Raw genomic sequence first — 14955 nt, 5'->3', positions numbered from 1 at the left:
ACACAAACAGTGATCAAGGTCTTTACTGGACCTTTGGGGAGGTTGCCAAAGCCAGCGGGCGCAGAGATGGAGGACAGATTGTCTTCTCCGACCCTCAGCAGATCCTCGCTCTCACTGCGGGAGTGGAGGCAGCGATGCTCGAGATCCCTGGGAGCCAGGAAGGCGCTGGGGTCAAAATTCTCCCGTGGAAACTTGACGATCTTTTGGGACTTGATCCAGCGACCATTCACAAACTGGAAGCGCTTCAAGTGGACAATCTACAGAAGTGAACACATGTCAGACACTGTCTCTACATTTATTTCACGTGAGAACATTAAATGCTACCAACAACCACGCATCGTTTCACATCAGACGCTCAGATGCACAAGTCTGCTCCTGACCAGTATGGGTGGCAGCCTCCAGAGGTCCAGCTTCTTGGTGGCCAGCCGGTGGGTCTTGCACTTGGAGCAGTAGTAGAGTTCGTCCTCTCCCAGCTCCTCCTCGCTGGTGAAAGCCTTCAGACAGCTGTCCAAGCTGATGGGCTCAGCCTGAGCTCGCCGAGACTGCTCCACACTGCAGTGCTCCTCCACAATCTGCAGGGAGAGGAGCGCGATGCATGACGGAGGATAACGGACAACGACAGCAGACACTCGGGGAAACGGCCACCAGAAGCCAAGCAAAGTGCAACTTCTTTTAATGCATCTAACAAGTTTCACTGCTCAGAAACCCGTTTTCCTAGAATTCACATAAAACCACAGCACTTACCAACACACCTCTGAGGATTCTGGACACTTTAATCTGACATTTACTGACCCACTGACGCCCCCATGTGGCCAAACTCTGAATCACACCATATTCTGGTTTGCACAGCGATCATTGCACAAGGACCAACCGGACCCTGATGTAGAATTGCTAATATGACAGTGTGAAATATGAAAGCAGTGTTGCTGCTCATCACTCCTCCTGCCCTGAGGAAAGCTGGTGTCAGTAACTAACTTTACAAACGACGATGTTAATGACAGCGAGCACCATTTTCACAGAAATTCCATTACTGCTCTAAATCGAAGTGACTTTTTCTCTGCCTGAATTGGTGGCGTGTGTGTGCGTGCATCTTTTACCCTCTCCTGGGAGGTCTGGTAGCGGAGATGCAGGGCAGTTGGATCCCAGTCCACAGCTATGTAAGCATTTCCTACAGAAGCTCTGTCTTCTGTGCACTCTATCGTACAGCCTCTGCAGAACCTGCAAACACACAGATGTGCAGTACAGATGCGCGAGTTTTGCTTTTGCCACATACAGTACACGTTACAACAAATCAAATGTCATAATCTTGCATCAAAACGTGCTACTCCCTCTCTAAGCAGTATTTAAGCATGAATTTCACATAACTTCAGGACAATGAGGTCCGGTTTATTTTGCCACAGCTGCACTTTCTTACTTTAAGCACACAAAAACAACAAAACTCTGTATTTCCAGTATTGTAATTCAGCAGGAGACGGTGCGCATGGCGTCTATCTTAGATATTAGCTGCAGCATTTGCACGCTGGGGGCACCACACAGGTGAGACCAGGGAGCTGGAGGATTAAAGAGCTGTAAATCGGCTGCGTCACACAACTGAGCTCTTGCATACACCTCAGTCAGGTAAGTTCTTGAATAGCTCAGCGCTGTAGGGCATGTGTGAAAACGGCTTTAGTCGCGAGTGTCTGTATCTGAAACGCTCTTACCTGTACCACGGACACCAGGCACACAAGTTTCCATCCTTACCCACGACCCTCAAAGTAAAGGGGTACTGATAGCCCATGCTGTCATCACTGCAAGTTAAAAAAAGACAAAAATGTCAACAAACTTGTCAGCAAAGTTATTTTTTCCTTCCAAAATTAAATTACACTAAACAAGGGAAGTGGCACGGATCAAGCTTTAGACAGCTGATGCTGATCCGACCTGATCCTGATTGCATAAGAGACCGGACTTCACCCGGACAGCCCTATCGCCTCTGTTTAACAGAGAGCAACAAAAGCAGTCTCACTGATGTTCATACTCGAGAGGATAAATGCTTCTTCAGATGAATGTTACTCAACAGAATCATCTGTAATAAAGAGATTCATAGTTTAAAGGAGGAAATTACCAGTCCTGGGCGTGGTTGCTGGCCTCCTGTGGGGGCAGGGGACTGGCCAGTCTGGACACCTGGATCCAGACTGCGTCATACAGGTCCTTCTTACTGGTGTGCACAGTGCAGGGAACAATGAGCGGCATGCCGAACAGACTGGGTCGGTTCTTCTGAGATGACAGGAAGTATAACTCTGTGCGCATCTAAAGCGGGGGGGCACAAACATTTACATGTTACGTCTACAACAACGATAAAAATGACACTGCATTTGTTTTTTCTACGAGTTCTCACCATCTTCCTGTGCATAGCGATGATGTATCCAATAAAGGGGCTCTCGTGCACCGGTGTGATGTGTCCATTGGCAACCCCGTTGGCCAGAGGCGTCTCAGGGCTGCAGGGCCCACCGTTAGGGATGAGGTCTAGCTTACTGCCTACGTGCCCATTAGCAGCTGTGTTGTTGGCTATAGGTGTGATATCTAATGGAGGAGGGGAGAAAGTTCCATAAGGAGAAATGAGAAACTCGCAGATAGCTCTATAGTGAGTGCGCAGACATGTGTACGATGACACACTCACCTGTCAGTGTGGGTGAGCTCAGTGATGTTGGTGAACCTGGCACCGGGACCTCGAACGCACACAAGAAGCCGTTGACAGACAGACGGACCTTCTGGTTATCCTGAGGGAAGTTCTGAAAACCAAAGGTCACGACATAAGACTGCAGCAATAAAGACGCCTACATGCAAAGATTTCAGCAGTCCTACGAGTTTATTACAGGCCGGTGTGCGCCACGCATCTAAAACCTTGGTAGGACTTGAACTCTCGTTCACGTAGACGGTGCTAAATGGCGTCTGCAGCAGCAGCTGGGTCTTTCCATGCAGCCATATAACAACTGGAAGGCAGCTCATACAAACCAGCTTCTGCAGTCTCCTTTGCTGAAATCCAAACATTTACTCTTTTGTTTGAGCTCCACGCATTTCCTGTGGATTTGTTTTGTATTTTTCTCATTTGGCGATGCACTCCTATTGGTTGGTTCATAGATGTGCAGCAGTCACATCCTATCTTTGATCGTGTTTGACGTTTCAGCTGTTAAATTCTGGAGCTCTCTCACTGCGCCACACATGATCGCCTAAAATATCAAGATTCTTATTATGGACACAAACTACACCTCACAGAGGACAGGTAACCATGGTTGGAGGCAGTGGACTGACAGACAAATGAATGTTTTTAACATAAAGAGTCTCGCGTTAAATGTAGACGTGAGACTCGTGTTAAAAACACTCGTATAAGGTTAGAGTTAGTAACATGTATGACTTTCACCAGGGTCCAAGTCTGAGTGTGTACGGTCACATTCATGGATTGAACACAACATTACGCCCCCCACCAAAGAACCAACCACACTGCCTGACACGGACAGGCCCTTTATGTCGTCCAGGAGGAGAGCGACCACCACCTCCACCACCACAGCAACATTTCCACACACCAATGAGACAACGCGGCCAACATGTGGCTCCAACCCACACGCTTCGATTATGCACGTACCGTGGCTTTCCTGGTCGCTGCTGTGAGCATGTCTGAACCAAACTGTGAGGAACATTAACATAACGTGATCATGTCTCACTAAGAGGATGAGCCCAGCAGTGTTACGTGATACGAGCATTACTCACACGCATTTGTAGTTTTTAAGTATAAATCATAACCTAACTGAGTGAAGACAAACCAGCAGTGACTGCAAAGGTTTCGATACAAAATGATTTGAGTCAACGAATCCTTTATTGTAATGTCGTCTTCCGCTGTATGGCACAGAGAGTAAGTGTGAGATGAGGCGTTAGTGTCAGCGCGGTGTGAATACCTTGATATTAGAAGAATGGACCTCAGCCAGGAGGATCTGCTCGGGCTTCAGGCTGCACAGTTCACTCAGCTGTTTCTTCAGCCCGGTGTACTTCTCGTCCATATTCAACCTCAGGCCGTAGCGCACGGGCGTGGAGCCGTCCAGTTTGATAACTACAGACACACCGCAGCATAACACCATTCAGAATTTGTTCTTAAATAAAGAAATAGGTTTAAATTATCACACAGCACATTTTTATAGATTCACTTAAAAAAATAAAAATCCAGCAGAGTGTGAGAGAATGAAACGGCGAAGAGGTGAACCTCCTATAGGAAGGCCACATTACTGCTGTTTAGCTTCAAACCTCAGGCTGCTGACAGAGCGAGGGAAACATGGTCAGTTCTTACGTCCAGGCTGGAAAGATGAAAGATCTTTGTGTACAGTCACACTTTGAACTAAAAAATATACATTCTTGCCATTTTTGTGGGGTTTAAGGATTGGATGATAGTTTGCATTATGAAAATGTATCAATTATGTCCAGCAGGATACAAGCTTAAATCATCACAAACTGGTTTCTCAAACCTGACATTGAGTTCATTGCACTAAAATGACCTACAGAGTGACCTAATGTCAGTTCAGTGGAGCACCTTTGTGGATGTGGTGGGATGGGAGACTGGCGTCATGGATGTGAAGCCAACAAATCTGCAGCAGCTGTGTTATGCCATCGTGTCAATAAGGACCAAAATCTGAGACACTAAGACTTTTATTCTGAAGCAAAAAGGGAGTCCAGCCCAGTACTAGCAGGGTTTACCTGATGAGCTAGCCAGTCTGCATCCACCTTTACCAACCATTAACACTGATCAGTTCTGCAATAGGAAACATTACGTAAAGTTGATTTCTGTTCATCGGCCTGCTCACCGGTGATCTCTAGATGCATGGAGCTGTCCATGGGCAGAGGCAGAGACAGGAAGTTGAAGGGATCAAAGCGAGCGCTGATGTGGCCACAGGTCTTACACTTCACCTGAGACTTGAGCTGTCCGTGGAACAGATCGACCACGATGGAGCGGTTCCTACGCAGGTGATTCTCCCACGCCTGAGAGTGGAGAAAGCATAGGCACACAGACCCAACATCAATACGGTGCTTTATCCTCCGATTCAGACAAACCAACAGATTGCAAAGGCTGTAAATGAACATCGACATCCCTCTAAAGAGGGGAGGGCTCGCTTTCCAGCTGATACCACAAAGCCTGAGGATAAAAGTCAAAGCTAGCCTATTACCATTTCTCAAGTTTTACCCAATTTTATCATCCATCTCCCAGAGTTAGCTGAAATAGTTCAGCTATAGTTATTGTGCCGTTATAAGAACATTACTAGTTAATGCCACTTTAACACCACAGAAAAGTTCTTCCCTTTGAAGACATCCTTTCTTTATTTTTCTTGGTTGTGGTAACAAATAACTAAACAACAACAGATAAAATGTGATTTGTGCCACTGCAGACACCTACCTGTGACCTGTTTAGTCACATGTTTCAGAACAATAAATAAACAGAATTAAAAAGAGACAGTAAATATGAAGTGAAGTGAGTAGAAGTGAGGACAATGAATGTTTTAGCATAAAGGGATTGTTTAAGCTCATGTCATACCGTTCTTATTGTTTTTGAAAAGCAGCCCCTGCCCATCACACTCCCACCGCCATCTTTGACTGTTGCTGTGATGTTCTTTTTTATAAAATGCTGTGTTAGTTTTGCACCACATGTAACGCAGCACAAACCTTCCAGAAAGTTCAACTTTTGTCTCGTCAGTCCACAGAATATTTTCCCAGAAGTGATCATCAGTATGTTTTTTGGGTAAATGTGAGACGAGCCTTTGTGCTCTCTTTGGTTTTCTTCATCTCATTAAAAGCTAAAATGCCAGAAGGGATTTCTTTAAACACAGATGCCATTTTTGCTCAATCTCTTCCTTATTGTTGAATCGTGAACTCTGATCTGCAGTTCTTTAGATGTTGTTCTGGGTGTGTTGGTGACCTCCTGGATGAGTCGTAGCCTGGCTGATCCTGGAAGGTTCACCGCTGTTCCAAGTTTTCCCATTTGTGGATAATGGCTCTCACTGTCATTTACCGGAGTCCCTTCCTTTGTCATCCTTTCCACAGTGAAAGGTGTTAGTGGCCTTGTTTCTCATTGTTAAAAAGCAACAATCTAAAGAAACCAAAGTTCTATTAAGGTGACAACAGGACTTATAGCAATCAGTTAATTCAAAATATAACAGGGCCAGTTTGCAGCTTTTTCCCTTAACAGATGAAGTCAACATTTAAAAATTCCATTTTGTATTTACTTCATTTCTCTTTGTCTAATAATAAAAATGATTTGATGATCTAAAAACAGCAAACATGCAAAAACAGAAATCAGCAAATGTAACAAAGTTTTTGGCAACAATAACCAGTGTTGGGGAGTAACTGAATACATGTACCGCCGTTACGTATTTAAAATACAAAATATGAGTAACTGTATTCCGTTACAGTTACCGTTTAAAAAGCTGGTATTCAGAATACAGTTACTTTGCTGAAATAAATGGATTACACGGCGGTCTTTTCCTGTTACGTATGTTTGGCTATGCTCTCTCTATTTTCGGTAATTCCACGCCGGTGGAAACCCAAACAAAACACGCATTAAGAGGCTCCAATGTCTGTATCTCAATCTCGTGGCCCATGTCACCGCTACTTGCGGCCGCATAATGACGTGAAGAAATATTTTTAAAACTTATTGTTCAAAAAATGATTGAATATGAAGGCAATAGGCAGAGTGTGACAGGCATCGCCCTAAAGACTGTAGCCTGATGGGCAGTGTAGCCCAGCTGTAAGTAAGCTATTAAGACTCGACTGCACACTGTGTTCGTGTTTTCCTCCGAAACAATAAGCTCTGTTGGAGCAGCCTTTCAACGCCTCTCTCTGTCTCTCACTAGCAAAGTTGACCCAGACAACAAAGTAAAGCTAGTTTTTGGCTACGAGCCCGACATGAACCCGACGTATTAGCCAGAGGTCCCTTTACTACGGTTCGGAGCCGCGGACCTGTTTTATATACGCGCGGAATAGTTTTCTATGAGATCGCTGCAAAAAGTGCAGCCTTACCTAATGTCCACCTACTGTTACTCATTTTATATTAAGATTTAAAAATCTAGTTAGTATTGGTATGGAGAGTAACCTTCAGTAATAGTAATAAATCACACAGCAATAGTACATTCATGTTGTAAAAAGCATGATAATATATTAAGTAATCCAAAGTATTCAGAATACGTTACTCTCATTGAGTAACGTAAAGAATACGCTACAAAACACATTTTGGGGCATGTACTCTGTAATCTGTAGTGGAATACATTTTAAAAGTAACCTTCCCAACACTGACATTAACTTAACATACAACAATAATGTAACCAGTGTCTCAGCACAGCAGAAAATTACTGTTAAATATAAATGTGCACGTGAGAGAGCAGCAGTGGACAGCGAGCTACATTAGAAAACACAGCTGTGATCAGCCTTTCTCACTGAAGAAAACATGAAACCTGATGAATATCAGGTAAGTTGTGGGTTGCAAGAATGCCCTATTTTTTGCAATTTCTGGGAAGATTCGTGGAAAAAAAAAAAAGTGCCTCCTGTCCTTAAATCTCAGGGTGCTACGAAACAACACTGATGCAATATTTGGCAACTTCCACACGTTAGCCAAGATCACGTGCAGAGAGGGTGCAGGGCTGCGATTGTCCTGGAACATTATAACACAGGGATACAGACTGATGTTCGTTTCAGTATTTCATCAGTGCTGTAACGTTCAACGATTATGAACAGGATCACTCTTTTGCATTCACTTTGCTATGAAGCTCTCAGCTTTTACTTGTACAGTGAATTAAGCACAGCCTGCTGTCCTAACAGGAGTGTTCGTTCATCCTTAAAGTTTGAACTCAGTCGCTCGAGCAAAGATCCTGCAAGTCTCAACACAATCTACCCGGATGAAGGCTATAGCTCACCTGGCTGTGCAGGTGACTCATACTGTAAGGCTACTGCAGAGGTGTGGGTTTAAATCCGGCCCAGATCATTACCGATCAACCTTTGCTACTATCCTGTCTAATTAAAGGCTAAATTGCCAGAAGTTCTCTCTCTCTCTTTTGTTTGTTTTTATATTTGTTCATCTATCACTTGAATTAAAGCTCAGGGACTCCTCCATTATAGTTTAATTACCTACATGTTTTTTAATTAAAATCCAGATATATTTATTATCTTATTAACCAAAATAACTTATTGTTGTTCCAATTAATCAGCAGTGTGAACTCTGACCTCAGAGGCCACCTCCCAGTCTGGCCGACCATCGCTGTCCTTCAGCTCCACATAGGGCTTCTCGTGGACTCTGTTCAGGTCTTCGTGGAGGCCATCCAGGAGGAAGGCCAGCAGCTCCTGAGAGTCCTGCTGCTGGAAGCCATTGAAACGGGGGGCGTACTTTGCTATCGTCCACTAGAGAGAAAGCAATGAATCAGAAACTCTGATTAGAACATAAACACGACATAACATAGCTGAGCCAAAAATATCATACTAGTTAAGACAGTCCCAGACTATCACTTTAATATTAGGCACTCTGTGGCCTCCTCTGGATGTGCACCCGCCATGTCGTTGAGAAATCGCGCTCTTTTTGTGACTAATATACTGGAAGTGCTGCAACTTCTCACCCTGAGTTTGAGTGGAGCTACATTCTTCTGTGTCCCACTCCACAGCTCCATCACCAGGTCGCCATAACACTTGGCCATGTGACCTCGCATCCCAATGGGATTGGTTCTATTGATACACCCAAACCCCCCCCCCAAAAAACACAGTTAGTTAAAATGAAAAGAGTCCAAATGGTGACACGATTCTCAGCATATTGGATTTAAAAGGCACCTGTTGAGCTCGTAGAGGTGTTTTCCTGAGAGGAAGTAGTCTGTGAGAGGCTTGGTGTTGCTCACACACTGGATGCTCGAGTTCATGAAGCAGGTGTTGCCAAGGTTACTGAGGCCAGTTGCCCCTTTCTCCGTGGGAACTGTGTTGGGATACAAAGACATGCTGGTCAGATGCTAAAATGGTTAACTGAAGAAAAATGAGTCTTATGACTTCAGTATGTTTTTCAGCTTTACATATGAGAAGTTATGCTGGAGAATAAAAGACATGAGGCCAAACTGTCTTTGAACGAGTAGACAGGAGTCCTCAAAAACTGCCAAACAAACAAAAAACCTTTGAACACCAATTCAAGTATTTTTGCATTACTTCGAAACCAACTTCATACACATTTTAAAAATGGATAATATCAAAGGGTTAAAAAACATCTTTTTCCTCTTTAGACATAATTCTGTATAATTAAAATTAATTTAGTGATATAATCTGCACTGGTTGTAGTTACCTTTTGGATTTTTATTATTGGTGTCAAAATTCTCCAGAGCTTGGGCGCCGCTTTAGCTCACTGGGATGAGCAGCCAACATATGAGGCATATGTGGCTGAGAGCGGCCGGCCCGGGTTCGAATCCGACCCGTGGCCCTTTGCCGCATGTCTCCCCCCCGCTCTCTCTCTCTGCTTTCCTGTCACTCTACCCTTTCAAATAAAGCTATAAAAAGGCCAAAAAAATATCTCCAGAGCGTTTCTTTATATGCAGAAAAAAGAAAATAAAATATATAGAGATTTTCACAACAGGCCTGACTTGCTAATGAACACAAACTTCATAATCAGGTCTATTAAATGTTGAACCCATACTGGCGTGTTCTAACCATCAGCTCGCTGTGGATATGATGGCGTGATCTCACTGAGATTCAGTATTTTGGATGTTTGTGATTTCTTTCTTGGTTTCATTCCTGTTACCCTGCGCTGCTGTCGATGTGCTCAGTCGACTCTGCAGCTCCCCGTTACATCTCTGTGACCTCAGAGAGGACTTTGAGATTTCTGCTGTTTCACTGCCGTGAGTCAACATCGATGACTGCACGATTCCCCTTTAAATGTCACACCTGTCTGCAATAGTTAGCATCCTATCAGAGCATGTCAACGGTTGCACAGTGCACTCTTTAAACTTACCTTTGTGTCTGTCCATCTTACTACTGTTGGCAATGAAAGACATTTCCTCAGGCCAGCTCATGTCTTTGTTCCTGACTGTGGAGAAACAAAAGACATGTTTGTTCCACTCTCCTGTGCCATGATACAGAACGATCAGCTATCAGCAACTCTGGAGAGAAACAACACCTTCAATAACCAGCTGCTGCTCATCCTGGATCTTCAGGCTTTCCAGTGTGTGATCTTCATCATCCAGAAGTGTGAGGTAGTTCTAGTGGACAACAGGTAAAGGAAACAGGAGAAGATTGGCTACAGTTCATATGGCTTTTTAATAACTTTTGACTTCTTACAGCACTGGGCTAACAGCTCTGCTCAGCTTTCTTCTGTGTCAGCTTATTTTAACAGCAGCTGTAGTCTGGGTCAGGTTAATCTGGGGGGCAAAACCATCTCCTGGGCCACAGACTACTCCACACTGAATGTGTGCACATATACAGTCAAGTTCAGAATTATCACCACCCCTAACTTTCAGGTACAGAATTCACCAGTAACAGCAGCTTATACTTCCTGTCTACAGGAAGCATCTAGCACTCTGCAAGTGCTTTGCATAACAGCTTTTAAGTACCAGGAGTCCTTCCTACAGGAGCTTTAAGCTTTCTTCAGTAGAAATGGCATTTAGGGTACAACACAACGCTTTTAAACAGTCGATTTGTCCCTGTTAGACATACTTTCGTGCAGTTGGATGTGCATTTTGGGATTCTGTGATTCTGAAAGAGTTCTGACACTGGGAATACATTTTCCTTTAAAATACATTCAGTGTGCTGCAGAGAACTCCAATAAAGGTTCTTATGGCCTTCATAAACAATAATCTCTCCAAGTCTGTCCAGCACTCTCGGCTGAAGCTCTTTAGATGTCCTATGGAACGTTTTTCCACGATGTGCACCAAACGTTGCAGACTTCTGTGTTTCTTTTAAGCGTCTTATCAGTTTCATGACAGTAAAGCTCCTGCAAACATCTGGGCCTGTTGTGCTTTTGGTTGTTCTCTACTTTCTCTGGAAACTTGAACCAAAGCAGACATTGGCTGACACATATCTGATATCTCATCAGAGCCCAAAAATATAACAAAAGTGTGTGTGTGTGTGTGTGTGTGTGTGTCTGTGTGTCTGTGTCTGTGTGTGTGTGTGTGTGTGTGTGTGTGTGTGTCTGTGTGTGTCTGTGTCTGTGTGTGTGTGTGTGTGTGTGTGTGTGTGTGTCTGTGTAAGTCCAGCGTGAAATAGCGGGGATCGTTTTGAGGGATTTGATCCTAACCTCACTGTTGTAGAGCCAGAGCCTCATGTCCTCCTCCTTGATGCGGAGCCTTTGCGACAGGTACAGGTGGATGTCCTTAATGGTGCCCATGCGACTGAAGCAGCCCGTGTAGGCCAGCATCCTCTTCAGAGGAGCGTTGGGGGACGGCACGTTACCTGCTTGAAGAAAGCAGCAGTCACATACCCCAGCCACACTCAATTATTCATTCACACTAATGTTTGTTCCGATTGGTTCTCATATAATCACACTGTTCATCTGTTCACAGGTTGGCAGACCCAAACAGCTGATCGGTACCAACAGCAGCATGTTGCTGACTGAGGATTAGTTGTAAGAAAGCAGCAAGAAAAGGGCAATCAGGGCAGGTTTGATTGGTCAATCAACTTAGTGAATTTAGAGGACTGTGTGTGGATTAAATCAAACACAAACCAGGCAACATTAGTCCTGTTACAATCGAGATTGATTGGAGGGTTTTTTCTTTTTCATGTGCACAGCTTTGTAATTAAGCATCCTATAAACTTGGTGTGATGCTTCGCTGCCGCCTACAGCTCTCAGGATTACATTCTGTGGAATATGAGGTATAAATTAGATCTACAGTATATTAGATACTCGACTCCATGCCTAACAAATGTCTGAATGCCCAGCAATGACAGCGGCTGCTCAGACAGTGTGAGTCATGATGGAAGCTAAAACTGCAGCGGGCTCTGAAACCTGTAACTAGAAACTCGATCTGTTGACTTGATTAGTGCCGGCAAGCTCTGGGTGAGCGCTGAGCATCTCCAATCTGATTACAGCTCAAGTGACCACGTACGCCTACACATTTCGCCTCGTCATCTCGCCGCAGTGGGACATCTTTTGTTTACAGGTGTCCATTTATACACTATGCAAGAGAGAATGAACCGCTGAGCTGAAAATCAGGCATCACTTACTGTGTGAGTGGGTGGCTCTATAAATATATTCCACTGGGAGCGTTTATACCTCATATAAACGCCATCTACCTACAGCTCACTCACACCTGGTGTAAAGACATGCTCGGTGTCTACACTTGCTATACTGACAGCAGTGATTACAAATGCAGCAACGTGCTTATGTCCCTGAGCACAAACATCAACATCCAACATGGATCTACAACCCCAACTCCCAAAAAGTTGGCACACTGTAAATAAAAACAGAAAGAAATGATTTACAAGTCCCATAAACCCATATTTCATTCACAATTGAATGTTTAAACTGAGATATTTTACTATTTTATTATTATATGAAAGTGATGGCAACGTGATATTCCTCAATGTAAAATCCCAAAGAGCATCTCATCAACTTCAGTTCAAATTCTCATCAAGCGATTCCAAGAATCTGGAGAAAGGAACTACTGACAAAGCTAAAAATCAATATTAGGTTGCAAGCTGTCACTGGCATGTGTTCATGCCATCCAATAATAATAAATGAGGGTTGAAGGCTTTACGGTTTTAAAATGGACCAAGGCAAAGAAACTGCTTTGTGGACCAATGAGGTAAAATTTGAACCTTTTTATGGAAAACATGGACACTGTGTCCCCTGGACTAAAGGGGATAGAGAGGGGCCATCCACTTTCTTGTAGCCGTGCAGTTCAAGAGCTTGCATCTCTGATGGTATAGGATGCATCAGGGCCTTTCCAGCACAGGTTGCACATCTGGAAACGCACCATCAGTGCAAAAAGTTACAGTGAAGTTAGAACCTGCAAGTACTGCACACTGCATGTATTACCACAGCGTGGCTTCATACTAGCAGAGTCGGGGCCCTAAGAGGGCAGTCCAGACCTTTTACCAACTAAAAACACTTCCTAAAACAACATGCTAATAACACTGAAGACCCCACAGGAGCAGGCAGCGTCGTCTCAGACAAGAATGGGACAACATTCGTCTCCCCAAAGAAAACATAACTGTTCTCCTGGGTTCTGTTTACGGGCTGTTATTGAGAAAGACGGGAAGCTGCGTAGTTGTGAACTCGGCCCAGTCTCAGTGTTTTAAATATGTTCAAAATGAGCTCATAGTTTTCTTAGTTTAAACATCTGATGTTGTCCACAACACGGATCTGTGAGAAAATCATTGTATTGTGTTTTTTAGAATTGGGAATGTAACCATAGCAACAGGTTTTCTGCTCACAGGAAACACATTTCTTTATGTGGTGATGGATAACTTTTAGAAACAGCTGCTGCTCTCTGTTTGGGGTTTTCCTGAAGTTTCCTGATGTTGGAAATTGTTCTGAAAGTCTTGAAGGGAGACTGAGGTGACGGCGACTGTGATTACGCCGCAGACGGCTCCACAAACAAATGATATGATTCGCTACATCTGCTAAATAACACTACAACAAGCTGTGTAGATGAAAATAAAAAGGTTTTGATTATTCCAGTGTTAGACTGATCAGCATTCCTCCTTTGTGCGCTGTGGGTTCACTCCACTGGCCACTCCAGGGAATCGCCTGGGTTGGATCAGTCAACTTAAAGAAGATTAACAGAGAGGAGGCGGGGTGGGGGGGATGCAGGGTTGCTCAATGAAGCACTGTTCGACGGCTTGCTCTGGTCTTGCTGCAGGCTTACGTTACCTCTTGTGGGGGGTAAATACGGTGGGAACATTCGCAGGCTGGTCATACCCATATTGACCCAGATGTTGGACTGGGGGGAGCGCGTGGCCGGCTGCTGGCGAAGGAAGAGGAGGTAGCGGGGGAAGAGTTCCAGCTCCGGCTGGCCTGTCTTGCTTTCCAAGATTACCTGCAGGGGTAGGCAGGGAATTTCAAAGTGCCATGAAACATCCTTGTACTAATAATCAACATAAAAACACAAGAGCTATGCAGTACACCTGAATATAAACCTATTTTCTGCGCTCTTAACTTTAATCTACACTTAAATCTGAAACCATGTGACTTCTACACAGCTGAAGTGGAGCACAATAAATGTATGTAATACTACTAAAGTAGGATATTTACTGAGAGAACGTGCTTACTATCTGCATGTTGCTGAAGTTGAACAGATGACCTTATATACAATATAAAGCCTCCTGAGGAAACTGTTGTTGTGATTTGGAGCTACATAAATAAAACTGAATTTTGACAGCAGTTTGGTGACTCGTGGGAACGTCAGAGGGTGTTGCACTACAACACATCAGTGCTAATGACTGCCACAGTGGTGGTTCTCTGTGCATGCTTGGATAAAAGCGAGGGAGTACAAAAACACATATTTGCTGTATTTATTTTTATTGAATTTGTATAGAAAAGTAGCTACTTTTTCACTTCCAGTACACTTATCAGTTTTGCCTACACACTCTTTGTTTGGACGGCATGGATGACCTGCTCCAGCCCAGCAGCTGATTGATTATTCCCAGGTACTGCATCACAGTCAAAGTGAAGTTTAGTGGGTGAGTGGGTTTGCTGTGTTCACTCACCGGTCGCGGCAGGCTGAGGTTGGCACCGTACCAGTGGTAGAGCGCCCGCCACACAGGCTCTGGCACCGTCTCAAAGTCTCTACGAGGCAGCAGCTGCAGGGAGCGTTTTAGCCTGCCGCCCTCCATAGTTAACGTGGGCGCCTACACAGGACACACATCAGCATTCGAATAAGGGCACAAAGACGCTGTTCTGTCTCTCTGAATTACACATAATAAAGAGAGACAGCACCCTGATGCTACACACAAGCAGAAATACTGCGATGATTACAGAAAGATAAG

The 14955-nt window shown here is 44.2% G+C and overlaps 1 protein-coding gene across 4 annotated transcripts in view; it reads right to left on the bottom strand.

The window, feature by feature from the left end:
* The window catches only part of usp32 (ubiquitin specific peptidase 32), a 61789-nt gene that overhangs the window by 5634 nt on the left and 41200 nt on the right, over nucleotides 1–14955 (bottom strand). For 2 of the 4 annotated variants that reach the window (XM_039622737.1, XM_039622738.1), the window contains exons 15-31: nucleotides 14677–14817; nucleotides 13841–14006; nucleotides 11264–11418; nucleotides 10148–10229; nucleotides 9983–10057; nucleotides 8824–8962; nucleotides 8616–8721; nucleotides 8230–8403; nucleotides 4827–5001; nucleotides 3930–4081; nucleotides 2657–2768; nucleotides 2375–2559; nucleotides 2102–2286; nucleotides 1701–1787; nucleotides 1098–1218; nucleotides 381–572; nucleotides 32–257 (exon numbers count right to left, since the gene is read on the bottom strand). In XM_039622737.1, coding sequence (XP_039478671.1) covers nucleotides 32–257; nucleotides 381–572; nucleotides 1098–1218; nucleotides 1701–1787; nucleotides 2102–2286; nucleotides 2375–2559; nucleotides 2657–2768; nucleotides 3930–4081; nucleotides 4827–5001; nucleotides 8230–8403; nucleotides 8616–8721; nucleotides 8824–8962; nucleotides 9983–10057; nucleotides 10148–10229; nucleotides 11264–11418; nucleotides 13841–14006; nucleotides 14677–14817 — 2473 coding nt within the window. Of the gene's footprint in view, nucleotides 1–31; nucleotides 258–380; nucleotides 573–1097; nucleotides 1219–1700; nucleotides 1788–2101; nucleotides 2287–2374; nucleotides 2560–2656; nucleotides 2769–3929; nucleotides 4082–4826; nucleotides 5002–8229; nucleotides 8404–8615; nucleotides 8722–8823; nucleotides 8963–9982; nucleotides 10058–10147; nucleotides 10230–11263; nucleotides 11422–13840; nucleotides 14007–14676; nucleotides 14818–14955 lie in introns of all 4 variants that reach the window. The other 2 variants (XM_039622739.1, XM_039622740.1) reach the window with 2 other exon arrangements.

Source organism: Oreochromis aureus, linkage group 14 (assembly GCF_013358895.1).
Source record: "Oreochromis aureus strain Israel breed Guangdong linkage group 14, ZZ_aureus, whole genome shotgun sequence".
Taxonomy (NCBI): Eukaryota; Metazoa; Chordata; class Actinopteri; order Cichliformes; family Cichlidae; genus Oreochromis; species Oreochromis aureus.
The sequence above is the reverse complement of the archived record's forward strand: the minus strand, read 5'-3'. Positions and strand labels throughout refer to the sequence as shown.